This window comes from Hyla sarda, chromosome 3, assembly GCF_029499605.1.
Source record: "Hyla sarda isolate aHylSar1 chromosome 3, aHylSar1.hap1, whole genome shotgun sequence".
NCBI lineage: Eukaryota > Metazoa > Chordata > Amphibia > Anura > Hylidae > Hyla > Hyla sarda.
Window position 1 is genome coordinate 40811408 of NC_079191.1, and position 23378 is coordinate 40834785.

Below are 23378 nucleotides of genomic sequence, written 5' to 3' on the forward strand. Positions count from 1 at the left end.
GATCAACATCCTTGTCTCCCTGTATTCATACTGCCGATAGCACTGGGCAAATGACACTTTACTAGCTATACTTCTTTATATGTCCTTCTTGTTTACATTAGTGTACTGGGTTTACTGAGGCATCTTCAGGTGTATTCTTTATATATATATATATTGTGGCTTGCTTTTAAGTCCACTTTCCATTGAGTATTGTATGCCTATATTTATGTGCCATTCCATGTGCCTATTGGACATTATCTAATATCTGTGTTCGGAGTCGTTTTCTTTCTAACTGCTGCTGATTTTTTTATCATTTTTTATCATGTTTTATCTTATCTGATTATAATAAAGATTTATATTTACTCATAATACTGTGTCAGTTTGGTGCATCTATATAGGTTCTCTACTTATATAGGTTTGATTTTGTCGGACTTCTGGAAAAAAACATAACTACATGCAGGAAAATTAATACGTTAAAAATTGTCATCTTCTGACCCCTATAACTTTTTTATTTTTCCGTGTATGGGGCGGTATGAGGGCTCATCTTTTGCGTTGTGATCTGAAGTTTTTAATGGTACCATTTTTGCATTGATAGGATTTATTGATCTTTTTATTCATTTTTAAACGATATAAAAAGTGACCAAAAATGCACTATTTTGGACTTTGGAATTTTTTTTGCGCGCACGCCATTGACCGAGCGGTTTAATTAATGATATATTATTATAATTTGGACATTTCCGCACGTGGTGATACCATATATGTTTATTTTTATTTACACTTTTTTTTTTTTTTTTTGGAAAAGGGGGGGTGATTCAAACTTTTAATAGGGGAGGAGTTAAATGATCTTTATTCACTTTTTTTTCCACTTTTTTTTTTGCAGTGTTATAGGTCCCATAGGGACCTATAACACTGCACACACTGATCTCTTATACTGATCATTGTTATCCCATAGGGACCTATAACACTGCACACACTGATCATCATTGATCACTGGTTTCTCATAAGAAACCAGTGATCAACGATTCTGCCGCATGACTGCTCATGCCTGGATCTCAGGCACTGAGCAGTCATTCGGCGATCGGACAGCGAGGAGGCAGGAAGGGGCCCTCCCGCTGTCCTGTCAGCTGTTCGGGATGCCGCGATTAGCCGCGGCTATCCCGAACAGCCCAACTGAGCTAGCTGGCCACTTTTGGTTTCGCTTTTAGCCGAGCGGCTCAGCTCTGAGCGCGCGGCTAAAGGGTTAATAGCGCGCGGCGCCGCGATCAGCGCTGCGCGCTATTAGAGGCGGGTCCCGGCTTCACTATGACGCCGGGCCCACCGTGATATGACGCGGTGTTACTGTGTAACCCCGCGTTATATCAGGAGAGCAGGACCAAGGACGTACCTGTACGCCCTTGGTACTTAAGGGGTTGAACTAGGCTACAGTGTGAGGTACAGAAGATGTGGGAGAGATCTCATCAGTATATATCTTTTGGCCTATATTTAATGGTAAAACCTTAATTCCCTTAGTAATAATAGGAGTATATATTCCGTTTGCTTTATTTAAGTGTTTAGAATTTTTAACTAAACTAGTTGAATTTTATTTAGCTTTTTTAAATCTATTTAATTGACTAAAATGTTATGACCATTAGTAGACTAAAACAAGACTAAAACAATTGGGATGAATAAAATGACTAAAAATAAATCGGAGTTTACACTGGTCCGCATCACGTTTTTTTCTCCATTTCACTAATTTTGCTAGATTCTAACAATGTAAGTCAATTTGAAATGGATTCTACTATATGCCATGCATCTGCGTACTTTTTTAGCATCCGTTTACCTTTGCAAATATATAAAACTTAAACGGAAACAAAATCGCAGTGTGAACCCGGCCTTAGGTGTGGATAACCGAAGGCTAATCCTTATATCATGCGTGGGCCTTCTCTGTGTCTTGACTGGTAGAGTGCAACAGTATGTAAGGGCTCATTCACACTATGTATTTTCTGAGGGGAACTTCGCTGCGGAAAATACAGTGCAGCAGCCTCCCAATGCTTTCAATGGGATTCTGCTACACCATTCACACTTCTGAATTTCCAGACCCCAGAAATGTTCTTTTTTTCGGCGGAATGCCCTTGGAAATGCAATGCCCTCTATGGTGATGGCACATTTCCGAGTGGTCCTAGCACCTGCTTGTTTGGCCGGTGCCCAGTTACTGATGAAGTCTCTGTTTTGAATATCTCCGAATGGAGATTCCGGAGTGTACATGAACCCTAAAAATTATTCTGCCCCTATTACCATGGCTCATTGAGGCAAAAGGGCTCAGGTGCAATTGCTATTTTTTTCATCCATTTATACAGTGGTCCCTCAAGTTATAATATTAATTGGTTCTTGGACGACCATTGTATGATGAAACCATTGTATGTTGAGACCAGAACTCTATGGAAACCTGGTAATTGGTTCTAAAGGCACCAAAATGTCTCCAAAAATAGGAAAAAGTGAGAATTAAAGAAAAATAAGTAGATAACTAATATAGATAAAGCAAATCCTTACATATAAAAGTAATAAAGATCTGCTGGGAGCTGTAAATCACTGTCTATGTCAGTGTTTCCCAAGCAGGGAGCCTCCAGCTGTTGCAAAACTACAACTCCCAGCATGCCCGGACAGCCAAAGGCTGTCCGGGCATGCTGGGAGTTGTAGTTTTGCAACCGCTGGAGCCACGCTTGGGAAACACTGGTCTATGTAGAGGACAGGAGCTTCTTCAGGGTCCTGTACAGTACACACAATGTCCTAAAAAAGTAACATGGAGTCGCCCTTACCTGGTGTCCAAAGGAGCAGTTAACCCTGGTACAGGTAAAGAGTACAGAACATGTAATACCTCCCTGTACTGTAGGGGGCGCTACCAGACACCAGTCAGTGCATACGCTTCAGTAATACAGGGGTTTTACCAGTGAATGCCCATTTTGATTGGTCGGTTCTTCCGGCCATTGACAGGTTTCACAGATATGGACTGTCTGTACGTTGTATGTTGAGTCTGGTTTCAACTTACGATGGTCCAGAAAAGATCATTGTATGTTGAAGCTATTGTATGTTGAGGCCATTCTAAGTTTAGGGATCACTGTATATGTATACCCCCTTGAAATATTGTAGGAAGGTAACGTTTTTGAATTGGTAGACTATGTCCAACATAGAATTTTACAGATGTGAATGTAAGAAACGGGATAAAAAGAATGTGCTGTGTGTTTATACAATATCTAGACTTTTCCACCTCACGTAAGTTGAGATCACAATTTCAGAGTAGAGCTTAGCATTGAATCCTGTAGGAGATAGGAAGTCAATATATAGACTGACAGAGAATAGCAGTAGTAGGGAATAAGACGGATGACTGACAGCCACATTCATTATGGATAAGAGGTTAGGATAGTCCAATACCTATTGGCAGCACCTTTGACGTTACATCAATTACAGGCTGAGTTAGTATTTTTGTTGTGTCTTAGAGGTGAAAGTGGTATGTATCTTAACTTTTCCTAACCACAGGCTCATAGAGAAGGATTTTTTATTTTTTTCACATTTTCAGGACTGTTTTGTGAAAAAAAAAGGCTAAAGTAGTGCCTTAAAGGGGTACTCCGCCCCTAGACATCTTATAAGATGTCTGATTGCGGGGGTCCCGCCAGTGGGGACCCCCACGATCTTTCCTGCAGAACCCCCTGCAGCTGAGAAACAGGGGTTCTGCAGGAGAGATCGCAGGCCGCTCTGGATCGCTCTGTGGCTCATGACTGGTGATGGAGTATCGTGACGTCATGGCTCCGCCACCTCGTGACATCACGCCCGCCCCCTCAATGCAAGTCTATGGGAGGGGTGGTGGTGGCCGTCATGCCCCCTCCCATCGACTTGCATTGAAGAGGCGGGGCGTGATGTCACGAGGTGGCGGAGCCATGACGTCACGATACTCCATCGCCCGTCATCAGCAACAGAGTGATCCTTGCTCTGTGCAGCTGAGAAACAGGGTGCTGCTGGAGAGATCGCGGGGGTCCCCAGCGGCGGGACCCCCGCGTTTAGACATCTTATCCCTTAGAGTATTCCTTTAAAGGGAGACTGACAGCAGGGTCACCTGTACTAACCTAAACATACAGGTAGAAAGTGCAGGTGACCCTGTTTCAAACACTTCTTACCAGGTGAAAATTGGTGCAGCTGTTCAGGAGATATTCATGAATTGCTAATATGGTAATTGGAGGCGGTTGTTGCTAAACGTGCAATACTTTTCTCCTGCTTGCTCCAGCAGTAACCTCGCCCCTTCATAAATATTTATCCTCCTCTTTCTCAGCAGGTCTGTGAAGAGGTGGAGTAAGAAGCGTTAGAAACAGGGTGACCTGCACTATATACCTGAATATTCCGGTTAATGCGGGTGAACCTGCTGTCAGTTTCAAGGGGATGGGTGGGTTAAGAAAAGAGCCCCCCCCCCCCCCTTTTAAATGTTAATGCTGTTAACCCCTTTAAGGGTAGGGTTTCTTTTTTGGTGTAAAATAAAGCTGACCATACACTTCGGATAACAATTGACTGAAGCTGCAGATTTCAGTAGGACCAGTTGAAGATTATTCCCATCTCAATACTGATATAAACATGTATGCCCTAAGTTCATGGCCACCTGTACACGTAAGGCATTTTTAGTCCATCCTATACATATATGGGATTCTTATTTCTATAGTGTCTTTGTGTAGCATTTTAAAGTAACTTCAGGATCTTAAATGTTTTTCTGACTTTAGTTTTGAAAAGCCACCAACTAAATCTGCTTATTTCCCTCCGGTAACTCTGTGATTGTGTCTTGTTGTGTTCAGGGTCCCGGTGTCGACATGTAAAGCTGACCTTTGTCCCACGTGAGCTCTTACCATAAAGCTGTCGTAGTGCATCTCTCCTTGTTCTGCATGGCAGGCTCCTTTCTGCGGGCAGTCATTAGGTTGTGCTGTGCCTAGGTTGTGGCAGGGCTGCTTGCTGCCTTGGGTTAGGTCTGCCTGTTTAGTTTTGTAAGAAAGCCCCTTGTGTTTCTGAGGATTTTATTATTAGCCATACCTTGGGATGGCATTGTGAGCCCGCTTACATGCCTTGATCTCACTGCCTGGCTGCCTCTAAGAATATCTCTTCTGAGTATGGGGGGGAAAGATCCTGGTTGATCCAATTCCTTGCTGACCTTTTACGTGTATTTCTAATAGAAACAAACATGATAGTACAGAGCAGCAAAATTGCCTTTGCGAAATGGAGTAAGACAATAGCCTGAGATTGAGAGGAATTCAGCTTTTATTCATTAGTAATTTCTTTACATAATTCATTCTTGATTTGTCTGAATTGTAAGTGATCTGTCGTTATCGCACCTATGAGCACTGAAATGCTCCGACTCTGATAAAGTACTGTGCCAAGGAGCGGGCTTTCCTGTACGTGCAACTGGAGACAGATTGATGAACCCTTCTCTTACTGCTCCAAAATATTTCATGAGGTCCAGCAAATACTGGGATCTCCAGTCTTCCTAAAGGGGTTTATAATAGTGTATGCATTATCTGACATGAACCATAACCTTAAAACCAGGTAAAGTTGATAACATGGATTTTTTTGGGACAGTGTCCCTTCTCATGGGGTTGGATATATTAGGCGGCAAGTCAACGGTCAGTTATCGAAGTTGATGCATTGGAATGAGAAAAAATGGGCAAGCAAAAGGATCTGAGCTACTGACGAGCCAAATTGTGATAGCTTGATGGCAAGTACCACCCAAAAGAGCTGTACTTTGGCCGTCATTGTTTCTATTTATACCGTGGAACTGCTTTGTATGTATACTTGCCGGAGGAATTGTACAGCCCGGCGCAAAACACAACCTGCCTGTCTACATTGTTTTTTTTTTTTTTTTTTTTTTTTTTTTTTGTAAAGGTCATTTATTTTATAATTTTTTTTTTTATAAAGGCCATATTTTAAATTTTTTTTTTAAATAAAAGCCATTTATGCCCTAACTGCACTGACTTCTATTTGAGTTCATCTTCATAGAGGAGAGTGCAGCACAGAATCCCTGTTGTTAGCACACTGGTGGTGCATCATATGTGCTATTGGAGCTCGATATCCACAAAGTGGGAGACAGAAGGAATGTGTATTATAGATTACACAGGTGTTTTGCACGGGTTCCAACAGAACCAGATAAGGTGAATGGTCATTGCATAATAGCCTCATCCAGCTTTACAGACCAGTCAGAATGTCCATGCTTAGTCATGTCCGCTGCTGAAAGTGCCTACAATGGACACGTAAGCATCAGACATGGAGCACTGGAGAAAGACTGTCTTGTAAGAGACATCATGATTTCTTGTACATCGTTGGGATGGCTGGGTGTAATCTTCACTTACCTGGGGAAGAAATGGCACCAGGATACACCAGAGTAGAGGATACCATTGACTGGCTTTTCTTCTCAGAGTGTATCCTGGTGCCATTTCTTCCCCAGGTAAGTGATGATTACACCCGGCCATCCAAACGATGTACATGATATCATGATATCTCTTACGAGACAGTCTTTTTCCAAGGCTCCATGTCTGCTCTGGGCAATGTTCTGCTGGGAAACCGTGGGTCCTGGCATCATGTCAATGTTACCCTGACGTGTGCCACCTACCGAAACATTGTGCTGACCAATCCCCCCAATTAAGGGCATTGACCTCTATAATGCCCCATCCACACAGAGTTGACTTGGCCTCCAAACTTGATGTGCTAGAAAAACCAGTCTAATCCATGTAGGCCGCACCACAATATAGTTATGGATGGTATGTTTGGTACGCTAGAAGGTTAATTGGGCTTGCATTAGTATAAGAATATCTACTGGAGCATTCTAGCTACTGTATATTTTCAAAGATACCTCAGTTATTGCTCCTAACAGTGTGTGAATACATTGATAATTGGATGTTACCATTGGTAAAAAGAGGGCCCCCTTACATCCTCTGACTCTACCTTTCAGCGCTGATAAATAAATCAAGTGGCTAAGGGGTACACAAAGCATTAGATGAGACTATGGCAAAGATTCTTCAGCCTCCTCTATATTATATTTACCTCTTATAAGGTGCTTATCTCTACCCTGTCATGCACATCTCCATGACTGACTGTCGTAACAGGCCTAAAACATCGTTTGTGTACTGTGTGTTTTAGTTCATTGTGGTTTTGTGCCCTTGTACGAATTGTCCCTGCACTGTCAGATCAGTCTTCATAGATCGTATATTCAGAGGTTTAAAAACTAATGGACGGACTATCTACACAAACATGTCATTGTTGTACAATGAGCCAAGGCCATAAATGATATATATTCTGTGCGTAGTTTTATAGATTAAAAAGCTTTTATTCATTTTCTGTCTTTTAGGCTCAATGGTTCCTTTCTCCATGAGGATTTTACATGCAGAGCTACGCCAGTACCTTGGGTGCCCTCAGGAGACTCTTGACCGACTGCACAGTATGAAGGCCATTTGTCTAAAGGTAAGTAAGAAAGGTTCTAAGAGAGTTAATGTTCATTGGAAAAGGAAAAAGTCTCCTAGAATACTGTGTAAAGGTAAAGCTGGACTGATAGAACACTCACCTGTTAGGGGACATGTGGCTATCATGACCTGCATTCACACCAGCTATTAGATCTGCTTTTATTATTGAAAGTGCTACTCTAGAAAAAGGAGTTTGTACTGTGCTGTGTGGACATAGCCGTGCCTATCTGTTCTGCACAATTGCACCACAGTTGCTCTATAAAATAGTCTGTTTTCTGCAGTCTTTAAAGGGGTACTCTGCTAGAATACATCTTGTCCCCTATCCAAAGGATAGGGGATCAGATGTCTGATCACTGGGGTCACACCGCTGGGGACCCCCGCGAACTCCAGGCCTACATCGGTGGCATCTGGGACAAAGAAGCTCGGAACTTCCCTGTTCGTCATGTCTATGGGAGGGGGCATAACGGCTACTACGTAGCCGTCACGTCTCCTCCCATGAATGGAGGGGGAGTGGCGGCTGTAGTCATCAGTCACCTGGCACGGAGGGAAGTTCGCTCCTTGCACCTGAAGACTTGGGTGCCGCATCAAAGATGTTTTCTGGTGGAGTACCCCTTTAAAGGTATTGTCTTTAACTTGGCCCTACACCGTACTACAAACACTTTTTTTTCTGTGCACCAAAAGAGTGTAAAAACAACAAAAAGAGTCTTTTTTGTGTGTGTGTGTGTGTGTGTGTGTGTGTGTGTGTGTGTGTGTAAAACTGCCCATAACTGCATTTAGTCGTGCTGTGTTGTGTTTTTTTTTTTATATTATTTTATTTATTTTTTTGCATTTTGTTATGTGACAACTTTATATTTATTCTAACTGTGACCTATTAGGATCTATTTCGTAGTGTGTGCTTACGGACCTCCTTGGCTAGTACAGTAAAGCTGCACATGGTGGAATACTGTTTGCCTGGCATCAGACACATCCATGGTCATTCCATAGCATAAACTACATGTAACACAAACATTAAGAGGGGACATTTTACAGAAGCTCTTCATTTTGACTAGGTAATGAGCATACACCAGATTTAAACATCCGATGCCTGTTTCTTTTTCTGTGCAGACATTTTCCACTAAATGTGGAGGATCTCTTTAAAACCCCTTTGAAATTTATTATATCTGTCATTTGCTTCAGAATTGCTGAAGGAATCTTTAAAGCCACCAAGTGTGAACTCTTCCTCATTGTGGCCCACACATTAGGATTTGTCCCATGATTGATGATTGTTTCTTAATCATGTGAAAGTAGACAGACTAGAAAAAGTAAAAAAAAAAAAAAAAAAGAAAAAAAAACGGACCCAGGGATGTGGAAATCCTATCGCCCGACACCCGGGACATGTAGTTTTGGGTGCCGGGCAGGTGAATTTTTTTATAGATTTAGCCCTGTATCAGGCTAGCAGGGACAGACAGACTTCCCCCTTATTTTTCTTTAATGCCGGTGTGAGGCGCAGGAGCCGATACAAGTCTCCACCTCACACCGGCGCTCAGAGTGTATGGAGGGGGCGGCGGCCCCCAGCTGATTTCAGTAGCCGGGGCCGCTTCTCAGAGAACCCATCCCGTGCCCCAGTCTGTCCTCCTTCACACACAGAAATCATCCCCATGTAGTGCAGTCTGTCCTCCTCACACACAGCAGTCATTATGGAGGTCAGGAGCTGTGCACAGACGTACTCTCTCCTCCCCCCCCCTGCTCTGTGTTTTCCCACGTGCAAACTTGCAGCCTCTCCGTGGTAGAGGAGGTCCTGAGGAGACAGAGGAGGGGGAGGGGAATAGAGCTGTGTGCGGGGGAGGGGGGAGCTGTGTACCGAGCTGAATATGTCCTCGCTCTCCCCCTGTTTCTTGTGTAATGTAGAGCGGGGGGTGTGAAGCTCAGGTGAGGAGGCCGAGCATGCAGGCGGCGGGAAGGGTGGTTGTATATGTATGTAATGTATGATTAGGGGGGTGTATCAGCGGCGGGTGTATGTATGATGTGTGCATATGTATGGTGTATATGTATGGTGTGAGTGTATGTGTGATGTGTGTATGATGTCTGTGTGTGATGTGTGTATGTGTATGATGTCTGTGTATGTATGATGTCTGTGTATATATGATGTGTGTATGATGTCTGTGTATATGTGATGTATGTATGATGTCTGTGTATATATGATGTGCGTATGATGTCTGTGTATATATGATGTGCGTATGGTGTCTGTGTATATATGATGTGCGTATGGTGTCTGTGTATATATGATGTGTGTATGGTGTCTGTGTATATATGATGTGTGTATGGTGTCTGTGTATATATGATGTGTGTATGGTGTCTGTGTATATATGATGTGTGTATGGTGTCTGTGTATATATGATGTGTGTATGGTGTCTGTGTATATATGATGTGTGTATGGTGTCTGTGTATATATGATGTGTGTATGGTGTCTGTGTATATATGATGTGTGTATGGTGTCTGTGTATATATGATGTGTGTATGGTGTCTGTGTATATATGATGTGTGTATGGTGTCTGTGTATATATGATGTGTGTATGGTGTCTGTGTATATATGATGTGTGTATGGTGTCTGTGTATATATGATGTGTGTATGGTGTCTGTGTATATATGATGTGTGTATGGTGTCTGTGTATATATGATGTGTGTATGGTGTCTGTGTATATATGATGTGTGTATGGTGTCTGTGTATATATGATGTGTGTATGGTGTCTGTGTATATATGATGTGTGTATGGTGTCTGTGTATATATGATGTGTGTATGGTGTCTGTGTATATATGATGTGTGTATGGTGTCTGTGTATATATGATGATGTGTGTATGGTGTCTGTGTCTATTGATGATGTGTGTATGGTGTCTGTGTATATATATGATGTGTGTATGATGTCTGTGTATATATATGATGTGTGTATGATGTCTGTGTATATATGATGTGTGTATGATGTCTGTGTATATATGATGTGTGTATGATGTCTGTGTAAATGTGATGTGTGTATGATGTGTGTGTATATGTGATGTGTGTACGATGTGTGTGTATATATGATGTGTGTATGGTGTGTGTGTGTGTGTGTGTATATATATGATGTGTGTATATATGATGTGTGTATGATGTCTGTGTATATATATGATGTGTGTATGATGTCTGTATATATGTGATGTGTGTATGTTGTCTGTGTGTATGTGTATGATGTCTGTGTATGATGTCTGTGTGTGATGTGTGTATGTTGTCTGTGTGTATGTGTATGATGTCTGTGTATGATGTCTGTGTGTATGATGTATATGTATGGTATGAGTGTATGTGTGATGTGTGTATGATGTCTGTCTGTGTATGATGTGTCTGTATGTGTGTATGTAATGTATGATGTGTCTGTATGTATGTAATGTATAATATAGGGGGCAGTGGCCAGTGTATGTATGATATGTGTATGCATGTATGTTTTGTACAGGGGCGGACTGACAAGTGCTGCCGCCAGTTGTGCTAATTTTTTTATTTATTTTTAGTTGCTTCTGGTCACCCGCACTAAATTGCACCCCCAGAATCCCGCTCCCTTCATACTCGCCCGCTGACCAAGAGCCCCACGGATGCACGCAAACACGCCCGAACCAAAACTACAACTCCCAGCATGTTGCACCATAACCTAAACTGTAGAACTATAAAGTGTAACATGCTGGGAGTTGTAGTTTTGGTTCAGGTCAGCTGCAGAGCCATAGGCTGTATCAGGGCATGCTGGGTGTTGTAGTTATCTAGTAACTAAACGCAACTTCCAGCATTTTCTGACACAAATGCACCACACAAACTGGAGAAGCAGAACCCCCCCCCCCCCCCCCAGTAACACAGCAATGTTCAGTGTTTTCCAATCAAAAGACTCCATATATAAGTCCCTACGAAGACTGAAAAATAGTGATTAAAATATTTTAAGAAGTGCGTATATATGTGAATAAGCCCCTTTCCTAATAAAAGTTCCGATAATAAATGGTTCCGATAAAAACTACAGATCACGGCACATAAGATTACTGTATATGGGAAAATTGGAGTTATAGGGGTCAGATGGGGGGGGGGGGCCTTGCCTCGGGCGTAAAAGGAGCTACAGCTCTCCCGCCGCTAATAGCCCGGCATGCTGCGATCACCATTAGATCACCGCTGTCTAAGTTGACAGCAGTGTCTAAAGGAATCTTATATCCATCCCTGGTGGTCTAGTGGGGGGGGATCAGACTATTTTGGTTGAAATTATTTTATCTACCAGGACAAGTGGATTTTCTTGAGGGACAAGTAGATTGTGTTCCGCTTTAGTCCCTTGGACAAGTATTATTTTTTTTTATTTCCACACCCCTGTGACCTTATGTGTCTCTGTCACTTTAAAAACCTTTTGATGCTGTTCACAGATCAGGAGAACGAGTACGGATAACCTAGCTTAAATACACTTTACTTCCCAGCCATCTTTGTAATGCTGCTTCATTATAAGTTTATGGGGCAGCAAGACAAAGATCTCTGAAAGCCGGGAAGAAAATCGTATGGACGGTGCTTATCCCCGCTGGTTCAAAAGTTTAGATTTTTTTTACATTTTTAACAGACATGGCCCCTTTAAATACTTTTCATTCTTCTAGAGTGAGATATGATCACTTACACTCTTTTTACACTTCTGTTACAATAGAAACCATGACAGCATTGCCAAACTCATGAACAGCGGAAGTCCTCTGTATTCCATTGAGTTATAATAAAGAATAGTGCAGCCTGCTGTGCTTTTTTCTGTCAGACCTCAAGGTACTATAAATAGGAGGCTCAGAGTGGGAAGTCCAAAGCCTGAGGCTGCAGTATATAGAATTACCAAAACACATCATCCAATTTCTGTCAAAAAAAAATGTTGTCCTCTTTATTCTCTCTCTCATTTGTGTTCAGACCCTGTCTACACTTGTACACAGCCTATGTGCCTTTTGTGTTCTTTCCTCCCTATATACAGCCTGTGAGAGCTGTCCTCCATGTATGCTCTCCTCTCTGTCCACACTGTGAGCTGCTCTGTAGAACTCCCTCCGCCTCCCTGTTATCTATAACACTGAGAGATGGGAGTAGAAGAACAGATAGTCTGTCCGTAACACACGCAGCTTTTTGATGGATTTTAGTTTTTTTCATTCTCAGGAGCCAGCGTTAGCCAGATGAAAAAATCAAATAAAAAATAGAAGTTGCTTTTTTGTATTAAAGGAGTAGTCCAGTGGTGACCCAGTGGTGAACAACTTATTTGAGATCGCGGGGGGTCCGACCGCTGGGGCCCCCTGCGATCTCCTGTACGGAGCCCCGACAGCCCGCGGGAAGGGGGCGTGTCAGCCGCCGCTTCGTGCACAGGTCGACACCCGCTATCTGGCCGGAGAGCCGGGGCCCCCGTACAGGAGATCGCAGGGGGCCCCAGCGGTCGGACCCCCCGCAATCTCAAACTTATCCCCTATCCTTAGGATAGGGGATAAGTTTTTCACCACTCGACTACCCCTTTAAAGAAACAAACAATACATTTTTTCTAATTAAGGGTATGTTCACACTGCGGAATCTCTGCTCACAGAATTCCCAAAGCAGAGGTTCCATCTGGCGGCCACCGCCGAAAATAATTAAGTGCAAAGGTGCCAGTAGTCTTTAAGCAACTTTTATCTTGGTCTGACTCCTGTAATATATTACTTTGTTACTACTTGTAGCCAGCGAACTTGAATGAGAATCAACCTCACCAAGAGGTGAAAAGTAAAAAAAAAAAAAAAAAATATATATATATATACATATACCGGTATATACATAATGTATCCATGATCTAATTTACTTGTTGATTTTACATCTCTATATTGATTCTTGCAGATTGTAGATAATTTAGAAAATGGATTTGCAGAAGACGGAAGCATGATCACAATGACAAACAGTAACAGGCAGGGTAAGTGTCCACCTTTTGTATGTACAGTACCTGCATAGAACACCACTTTTTTGCGCCATGGTCTGTAGTTTTTTACCAATTTGGTGTAAATTGGACTTTTTGATCACAGTTTTTTAATTTATAAATTTTTTTATGCTTTTCTGTGATGTGATGTGATGTGACCAATTCTGACATTTGGTATTTTTCTCAATTTACACTATTCACCCTCTAGGATCAATAATGTTCTATTTTAATAGTTCAGACAATTCCACATGTAGCAATACCAAATATGTATGTTTGTTTATTTTGTTTACCATATTTTTCGCCGTATAAGACGCACTTTTTCTTCCCCAAAACTGAGGGGAAAAAGTCGGTGCGTCTTATACAGCGAATACACCCCTATCGCGGCGGTCCCTGCGGCCATCAACGGCCGGGACCCGCGTCTAATACAGGACATCACCGATCGCGGTGATGCCCTGTATTAACCCTTCAGACGCGGCGATCAAAGCTGACCGCCGCGTCTGAAGGGAAAGTGACACTAACCCGGCTGTTCAGTCGGGCTGTTCGGGACCGCCGCAATTTCACCGCGGTGGTCCCGAACAGCCTGACTGAACAGCCGGGTTAGTGCTTACAGGACACCGGGGGGGACCTTACCTGCCTCCTCCGTGTCTTCTCCGTTCAGGGATCCCCTGTATGGCCGCCGCTCTCCTTCCTCGTCATCACATTGTCGCGTACGTGCGGCGGCGTGCGTAACGACGTGATGGCGGCGACGGAGAGCGAGGATACCCGGCCGGCAGCAGAGACGTTCCGGAGCGACGGGGACACGGCGACAGCGATGGAGCGACATCCAGGGCAGCGGTGACTGGTCTGGAGGGGTGGGGACTTGTGAGTATTATCTCCTATGCAGTGGTCTTCAACCTGCGGACCTCCAGATGTTGCAAAACTACAACTCCCAGCATGCCTGGACAGCCAACGGCTGTCCGGGCATGCTGGGAGTTGTAGTTTTGCAACATCTGGAGGTCCGCAGGTTGAAGACCACTATTGGGTTCAAAATCTTAATTTTTTATAGATTTTGCACCTATAAATTGGGTGCGTCTTATATGCCGGTGCGTCCTATGGGGCGAAAAATACGGTACATTTTGTAATAAAAAAAATTGGAAAAGGAGGCTGATTTTTATTTTTATTTTTTTGGATGGGATTTTATATATATTCTATTTTTATTTTTTTTCCTCCTTTTTTTTATGTCCCCCTAGGACACTTTTGGAAGCAATCATTTAATTGTATTAAATCTGTGATCTTCTACAGTCTGCCTGTGGCAGGCTATAGAAACAGACCACTAATGGCAGCCACAGAGGCCTACTACAGTCCTCGGGTTGCCATGACAACAGATCAGTTATTTGCTGATCTTACTCCCTATACTGCCGATGACAAGCTCCGCTGTTTAAATAGTTAAAGGTTATTCCGGCCTTACACATCTTATCCCCTATCCAAAGAATAGGAGATAAGATGTATGATCGCAGGGGTCCTGCTGCTGGGACCCCGCGATCTTGGTGCAGCCCATAGCATTCTGTGCTGGGCGCTGCCTCCGAGACCAAGACGGGACTTCATGGCCACACCCCCTCCATGCATGTCTGACGTCACAAGGTAGTGTGGCCATGATTTCACAGAGGCAGCGCCCAGCACAGAATGCAGGGGGCTGCACAAAGATAACGGGGGTCCAATCGGCACAACCCCTGCGATCATACATCTTATCCCCTATATTTTGGGTAGAGGATAAGATATATAATGCCGGGATACCCCTTTAAATAGCTGGCATGAAGAATGCTCCATTCCAGCTATTCGCAGCATCTGTCAGCTGCTGAGTGCGATTAGTTCCCGAGGCCGCTCCATACACCCTTGTCACCACTGTGTCATAACCATACGTCATGGTGGGTAAAGGGATTATTCATATCACAGTGGTAATGAAGCAAAGTATTGATTAAAAAGAATTTTAGGTCCAGTCGTCATACAAATCATACCTTGTCATGATCAGGAAGAAAGCCTGGAAAGGAAGATATATTCCTTGGCGAGTTCCTTTAAAATAAGAATGTTCTTAATACAAAATGAATTAAAATAGTACAACTAGTGCATGGCATCATGATAGCAAATTGCATCAGACTGGCAAGTTTGAAGCAATAAGGTGCTCTGACTAAGAGCACCTAGCTGCTCGAAATGTGTCAGTCTGATGCGAAGACAAGCTGTTCGATCCAATCCCACAGAGGAACTGTTGGAGCACAAACAGTCAGTGTCAATCATGTCCACTAAAAAAAAGAGTACATTTGAGCATTGGAACTGGACTATAGACAACAGAATAATATATAGAATAATACATGAAACAAACACTCAGCATTTCTGCTGTATTTACTGTTAATGTAAAATTGCAGATCTTACCTACGGAAGAGATGGCACCAAGATGTACTGTGGGAAGAAGACAGGCTAGCTTTGTTATTGTGATACACTGAGCAATGTTCTGCTGGGAAACCGTACAGGAAATTGTGGGGGACCCCAGTGGTCTGTAACTATCCCCGATCAATCAATAACTTATCCCCTATCCTTATCATAGGGGATAAATAATATTACACTACAGCTCTCCTTTAAAATTCAGGCCAATCTGGCCATCAAGTTATAGAGCATAAAATGCTGAGCAGATTGATATACATATACAAAAAAGATCTGATATAACTGTGTATGTAAACCTCTGCTCATTCTGGGCTTGGGAGTCCAGTGGGTGTTCCTAATCATTAACTGGCAGCCTCTCCTGTATGAACCACCCACTGGACTCCTAAGCCGAGAATGAGCAGAGATTTAGTAAATTACTAGCTTTTCTTCACTTCTCCCACAAATCAATGTGCCCCTACTTTATAGGACACTACCTGAAAATTAGACTGTTATTTCATCTTGAAGGGTTCCCTTTAATTGGGCACTGTCAGAAACAACAACCTTTTATATGTCGTACATCCTGGCAAAACATTAACCTTTCTTATAGACTTCTAATATATAAAATGTTCTCTCCTTTTTATATAAGTCATGGCTTATTAAAAAGACCACTAGGGGTCCCCATACCATTCAGAACATAATCCTGTCTGGCTGCAGCAGCATCTATGTCCCAGCTGAAGCACAGGCTGGTACAAAGTCTAGGCAGTGTGGTTAGGACTACCCTCCTCTGTGCTCACTCCAGTCCTATCAGACCACAGCATGAATACAAAAAGGAGGGGCTTACAGAGCAGCCTGCAGTGGTTGGATAAGGAGACGCTGCACAGCACAGACTCAGGGAGGAAGTGAATGTATAGTGTGTGAGGATGGGCTCAGTGCTTGCCTCAGACACTCCCCTTCCTGAGCAGTGGATGTCAAAATGAGTGAGCAGCAGAATGGAGGGATTTGTGAGCCAAATACAGAAGCTAGACACATAAAGTCATGTAAAGCATCTTCATGACCTAGCGAGTAACATATAGAAGCATAGAAGAATTATTTCTTTCAATGATATGACAGGTATGCCTTTTTGTTGTGTTTTTTTTTTTTTTTTTGTACTTAAAGGGGTATTCCGCCACTAGACATTTTATCCCCTATCCAAAGGATAGGGGATAAAATGTCAGATCGCCGCGGTCCCGCTGCTGAGGACCCCCGGGATCCCCGCTGCGGCACCGTGCGTAATGACGGGCGATACAGGGGACGGAGCAGCGTGACGTAATGGCTCCGCCCCTCGTGGCATCACGGCCAGTCCCCTTAATGCAAGTCTATGGGAGGGGGCGTGATGACTGCCACGCCCCCTCCCATAGATTGTATTGAAAGGGGCGGGCCGTGACATCACGAGGGGCGGAGCCGTGACGTAACGATGCTCCGGCCCCTGTACCGCCCATCATTACGTGCAGAGCGAACTCGCTCTGTGCTGTAATGATAGCGCGGTGCCGCAGCGGGGATCCCAGGGTCTGACATCTGGATAGGGGTTAAAATGTCTAGGGGCGGAATACCCCTTTAAGCATCTCTTTAAATAGTTATAGAACCCAAATAAAATATTAGAAAAATAGATCAATTTATCAGCTTACTCCCCATCACAGTCACTATTTTGTTTACAACCATGTTGCACCTCCAAAGAAATAACATTGCACGGTAGAACTGTGCCGCCACTTCCCAGGTGGAAATCAAAACGGAAGTCTTTGTAATGCATCCATTAGTGCAGTGTTTTTCATTGTGTCTCCAGCTGTTGCAGAACTACTACTACTTGCACCCCCGGACAGCCTAGTTTTTTAACTGCTGGAGACGCACAATTTGGAAAACACTGCATTAGTGGGAAATTCAAATAAAAATCTTCCTTTAAAAAAAAAAAAAAAAAAACATATAAACATCCTATACAGACTTGAAATGTGTCAAACCTTAAAGGGGTACTCCGCTCCTAGACATCTTATCCCCCTATCCACGCCCCCTTCCATAGACATGAATGGAGGGTGCGTGGCGTGACATCACGACCACGGCCCCCGAACCCAGCGTTCGTAATGAAAAGTTCAGAAAGCGGGGTTGCCGTGCCCTGCAGCAGGACCCCTGCGATCAGACATCTCATCCCCTATGGTTTGGATAGGTCATAAGATGTCTTGGAGCGGAGTACCCCTTTTAATAAAAAAAAATGTTACGTTCAAAACGCATCGCCTTGTCTGGTTTCCAGTATATTGAATATTATTTATTTTATTTTTTTATTCTTTTTATTTTCAAACTCCTTTTAGGCTCCAGTATGTATGATGTTTACGTGTTAGCCTTTTTAATGGACCTCAAAGGAAGATGTTTTACCTTTTATTCGATTTTCTGGTTGCTGGATACATTACAAACCTTGTTTTCTGCCTTAGTTTAGGTAACTAATGATGCATTCCTGCAAATCGTATATATAATATATATTATATTTTTTTTTACACTAACAAAGACATATGTAACCTGTTTAAAAGTTTGTGTTTCTCAGATACAAAGCGCTTTATTACTAGCCCCTCGGATAAAATGAGTCCCCGGCTAAGTAGTTTGTTTTAGACTTATTTTTCAAGCTAGCTGCTCCGACCATTTAAGTTATTTCAGCACAAGGACCTTAATGTTCCTTTTTTGTGATTAACTTTTCTTTTCTGTTTCTCCAAAAGCCCCAAAATCCCATCTGAGCTGTTAATGCATTTACTCTTAGGTAGTTTCGCAGATTACAAGATGGTAAAAATTAACCATTTATAATACGGTGCCGTGCCCCCGTGCGAGCGTGTAATACAGATGGACTGCAGGGACAAGAGAGGGCACGCGGAATGATAGATCGGAGAGCCAACTACAATAACAGTCTCACCCACTGAGAGTCGCAAAATAGATTGGAAGTCATTTTGGAAGACTTGTGGATTCGGAAAATGAGTTCTGGGTCAGCCAAGTATGGAAGGTCAATAAATTCTCTAGGCAAGTATTCCCCTTGTAAACCAGAGGCTCAGCGTAGCTTCAAAATTGAAATCTACGGTGCATATATCTCCGATGTTTGGTTATAAATTATGAAGCATCCTTCTATCCGAGGTCCGGTTTGGCCAGCCGTCACCTAAATCATTCCGCACAAGTCATCCCTTAAGAACATAGTAAAGTTTAAATGGCAGGAGTGGTAATAGGGGGAGGTTGGGGGAAGGGATACATGGCTGGGGTTTAGCACTTCCACATATCTCTTCTATCTAATTGGGAAAATTGTCTCCTGCATTTTAGGGAGCATTTGATGGTTGGAAGGCTGCCTAAAAGATATTTTAATTTAGATGTGATTTATTGAATGAAACCTGAGCATTAGCGACTGGGCCGGACTTTAAATCACACAGCAGTGCAAAACACCATCTGCATATAAATGTGTGGGAGAGGAGAAGATAGCCGACTGGAAGAAGAACTGTATCAAGCATTAGAAGCTGTATGCAGTACAATTCTACAGAGCAGGGACAGGTTTTTAGATTTGTTTTTCTATTAGGGGTTTTGCTTTTAATGTTTTACACCAGGTAATATGAAAATTAGGGATGCACCGATACCATAATTTAAATGGGCACTGTCAGATTCAAAAACTTTTTGTCATTCGCCAGAATTTGCTAGAAATAAACCCTACCAACTCTCCACTTTTCTCTGAAAACCTGCGCTTGGCCACTGAAAAAGGTGCATGCCCCGACATGAGGGCCAATGAGTCCTCTCCAGACTATGGTCTATGGCCCATGTGGCTGCTGTAAAGTATCTCTCTTATACCACATACAAAAAGCATATACCACAAAAAAACGTATGCAACATTGAGAAAAATCGGTCTTGTTTTGATGCATGTGTTTATGGTATACCACAAGCGGATGTGAACCTACCCTTAGGCCATGTTGCAGAAATTTTCTGGAATGTTCGCCCAGAAAACACGGACCGGCATTTCGCAAATAGTATGTTCCACTAGTGCTAGGACCGCCCGGAAATGTCTCCATAGACGGCAATGCATTTTTCAGTGAAAAGAATTGGTGTATTAATTTTTTATACGGAGATTGAAATCAGAATGTCTGAAGCGGAAATATCTGCCGCACCTTGTGCTTGGTGCCACAGAATCTCATTGAAAACAATGGGCGTCTGCTGCAACGAAATTTCCGAGCTGAACTTTTCTGCCAGATTCTGAGCAGAACTTCCACTGTGTGAATGTGGCCTAAGGATCCATCATTTGCAAAATATTTTAATTCACCATGGAAGGGGAATAAATATGGGGTATGGATAGTACAAGGATAGCAAACTACATATTTATTTTTCACTTCTTGCATAAAGATATGAGAGAGATGGAGATGAGGGAGATGGAGATGAGGGAGATGGAGATGAGGGAGATGGAGATGAGGGAGATGGAGATGAGGGAGATGGAGATGAGGGAGATGGAGATGAGGGAGATGGAGATGAGGGAGATGGAGATGAGGGAGAGGGAGATGAGGGAGAGGGAGATGAGGGAGAGGGAGATGGGGGAGAGGGAGATGGGGGAGAGGGAGATGGGGGAGAGGGAGATGGGGGAGAGGGAGATGGGGGAGAGGGAGATGGGGGAGAGGGAGATGGGGGAGAGGGAGATGGGGGAGAGGGAGATGGGGGAGAGGGAGATGAGGGAGAGGGAGATGAGGGAGATAGATAATTTTTTTTTCTAATCATGTGTCTCTTTCAGAACTGACTTTGTAATGTACTAGTGAATGTGCTTGTGCGAAGATGTACGAATGAATGCGTTCTATAGTAGTGGGGACCTAGAGGTTGATCTGCCCTAGGGGAAACATTTAGTCTACAACCCCCTTTATCCAAACGCATTGTTTTCCAGACTCCAATAACCCACTTAGCATGCTAATTCCCCATCTCCTTTTTCTCATTACATTAACATCTCCAGAACTGCAACTATATAAGGTGCGTATTCTATGGCCAAAAGGTTTCATTTTCAACCAATGTTGGAAGTTGGTCAATAGAAGACCTAATGTCACTCAGTGAGGAGCGCATGTCATCTTCCGGTAGACAGCACGCACTCCATTCATTTCTATGGGAGCACCGGTGATGCTCGAGTGATGTATTCAGGTCCTTTCGGCGCTCCCTTAGAAGTGAATGGAACATGTGCCATCTGCAGCACCTTATTGAGTGCCAGGTCCCGTCCTGGTGATCGCGGGGGGCCCAGTGGTCGGACTGGACAGATTTGTACAGCTCTTGTGCAATGCAGATATAGAAAGGCTTTATACATTCCCCGTGAATCCAGAATTTTTAACTCTATGGTTGTATAAAAGTAAGGCCTTCTCTTTTTGTTTTTTATTTTTATTCAGTTTTTTACAGAGAAGATAAATCATTCCATCAAACACAGAAATCTAAGAGAAGATCAAAAGTCAGGCGGGTATGTCTCTGCCTGACTTCTTCTTATATTATCTGGCTGGTCAGCTTCGCTATATTAGACACTGGGTTCTGGATGACCCGGTGCCAGATGCTGAACAGTCCCTATTTAGATATGTCCCTATACTGTCCCTGCGGCTTGTCTTGGAGAGTCCAACCATGGGTGGCCGGACCTTCTTGCCCCTCCACAAATTGGCCATTCAGGTTTGGCGGGTCGCAAAGTCTATACACAACCATACAGATATACCCTCAGATACCCCACTGTGGCATAATCCGAACTTCACACATCTGGATGGCACTCTATATTTTGGCAGAATGCTGGGCTACATACCCTAAACCATCTGTACACTGATTATGTGCTGCGATCATTTGATCAACTACAATCTGCACACTATCCCTGGCACTGTTTCTTTAGGGATCTACAATTGCGTAGGTGTCTCATATGTTGGTGTCACCGGCTGCCAACAATAAGATTTATGCTTAGTATCTTTTATGCCTAAAAGTAAATTAATTAAGTAAATTAAGTAATTTTCATCATAGGTATACCTCAACTATGAGAGACATAATGAGAAAATAAAATCATATTGTCTGATTTTTAAAGAATTTATTTGCAAATTATGGTGTAAAATAAGTATTTGGTCAATAACAAAAGTTCATCTCAATACTTTGTTATATACCCTTTGTTGGCAATAACAGAGGTCAAACGTTTTCTGTAAGTCTCCACAAGGTTTCCCCACACTGTTGCTGGTATTTTGGCCCATTCCTCCATGCAGATCTCTAGAGCAGTGATGTTTTGGGGCTGTTGCTGGGAAACGCGGACTTTCAACTCCCTCCAAAGGTTTTCTATAGGGTTAAGATCTGGAGACTGGCCAGGCCACACCTTGAAATGCTTCTTACAAAGACACTCCTTCGTTGCCCGGACGGTGGGTTTAGGATCATTGTCATGCTGAAAGACCCAGTCACATTGCATCTTCAATGCCCTTGCTGATGGAAGGAGGTTTTCACTCAAAATCTCACGATACATGGCCCTATTCATTCTTTCCTTTACACGGATCAGTCGTCCTTGTCCCTTAGCAGAAAAACAGCCCCAAACATGATGTTTCCACCCCCCCATGCTTCACAGTAGGTATGGTGTTCTTTGGATGCAACTCGGTATTCTTTCTCCTCCAAACACGACGAGTTGAGTTTTTACCAAAAAGTTCTACTTGTTTCATCTGACCATATAACATTCTCCTAATCCTCTTCTGGATCATCTAAATGCTCTCTAGCAAACTTCAGACGGGCCCGGACATGTACTGGCTTAAGCAGGGGAACACGTCTGGCACTGCATGATTTGAGTCCCAGGCGACGTAGTGTGTTACTGATGGTAGCCTTTGTTACTTTGGTCCCGGCTCTCTGCAGATCTTATGTGGAGCCCCAGATCGAGAAAGATTATCAATGGTCTTGTATGTCTTCCATTTTCTAATATTTGCTCCCACAGTTGATTTCTTCACACCAAGCTGCTAGCCTATTGCAGATTCTGTTTTCCCAGTCTGGTGCAGATCTACAATTTTGTTTCTGGTGTCCTTTGACAGCCCTTTGGTCTTAGCCATAGTGGAGTTTGGAGTGTGACTGTTTGAGCTTGTGGACAGGTGTCTTTTACACTGATAACAAGTTCAAACAGGTGCCATCAATACAGGTAATTAGTGGAGGACATAGGAGACTCCTAAAGAAGAAGTTACATGTCTGTGAGAGCCAGAAATCTTGCTTGTTTGTAGGAGACCAAATTCTTATTTTCCATCCTAATTTGCAAATTAATGGAGTAGTCCGGTGCACACTTTTTTTCATTTTATCCCGTCCGGGCTGCAAAATAAAAGAAACCACACTTTATCTTACCTGCCAACGAGCCCCCAGAGCTCCGGTACAGGTGTTTGGTCCCCAGGCTGTATTCTTCTTACTTCCTGTTAGCCCGGCATGTCACACGGAGCTTCAGCCTATCACTGGCCGCAGCGATGTCCCGCCTCGGCCAGTGATAGGCTGAAGCTCCGTGTGACGTGACGTGCCAGGCTAACAGGAAGTAAGAAGAATACAGCCTGGGGACCAAACACCTGTACCGGAGCTCCGGGGGCTCGTTGGCAGGTAAGATAAAGTGTGTTTTCTTTTATTTTGCAGCCCGGACGGG

The 23378-nt window shown here is 43.2% G+C and overlaps 1 protein-coding gene across 2 annotated transcripts in view; it reads left to right on the plus strand.

Annotated features, from left to right (window-relative positions):
* The window catches only part of TRAPPC12 (trafficking protein particle complex subunit 12), a 172695-nt gene that overhangs the window by 90691 nt on the left and 58626 nt on the right, over positions 1-23378 (plus strand). For both annotated transcript variants that reach the window (XM_056564093.1, XM_056564092.1), the window contains exons 6-7: positions 7328-7440; positions 13288-13360. In XM_056564093.1, coding sequence (XP_056420068.1) covers positions 7328-7440; positions 13288-13360 — 186 coding nt within the window. The remainder of the gene's footprint in view (positions 1-7327; positions 7441-13287; positions 13361-23378) is intronic.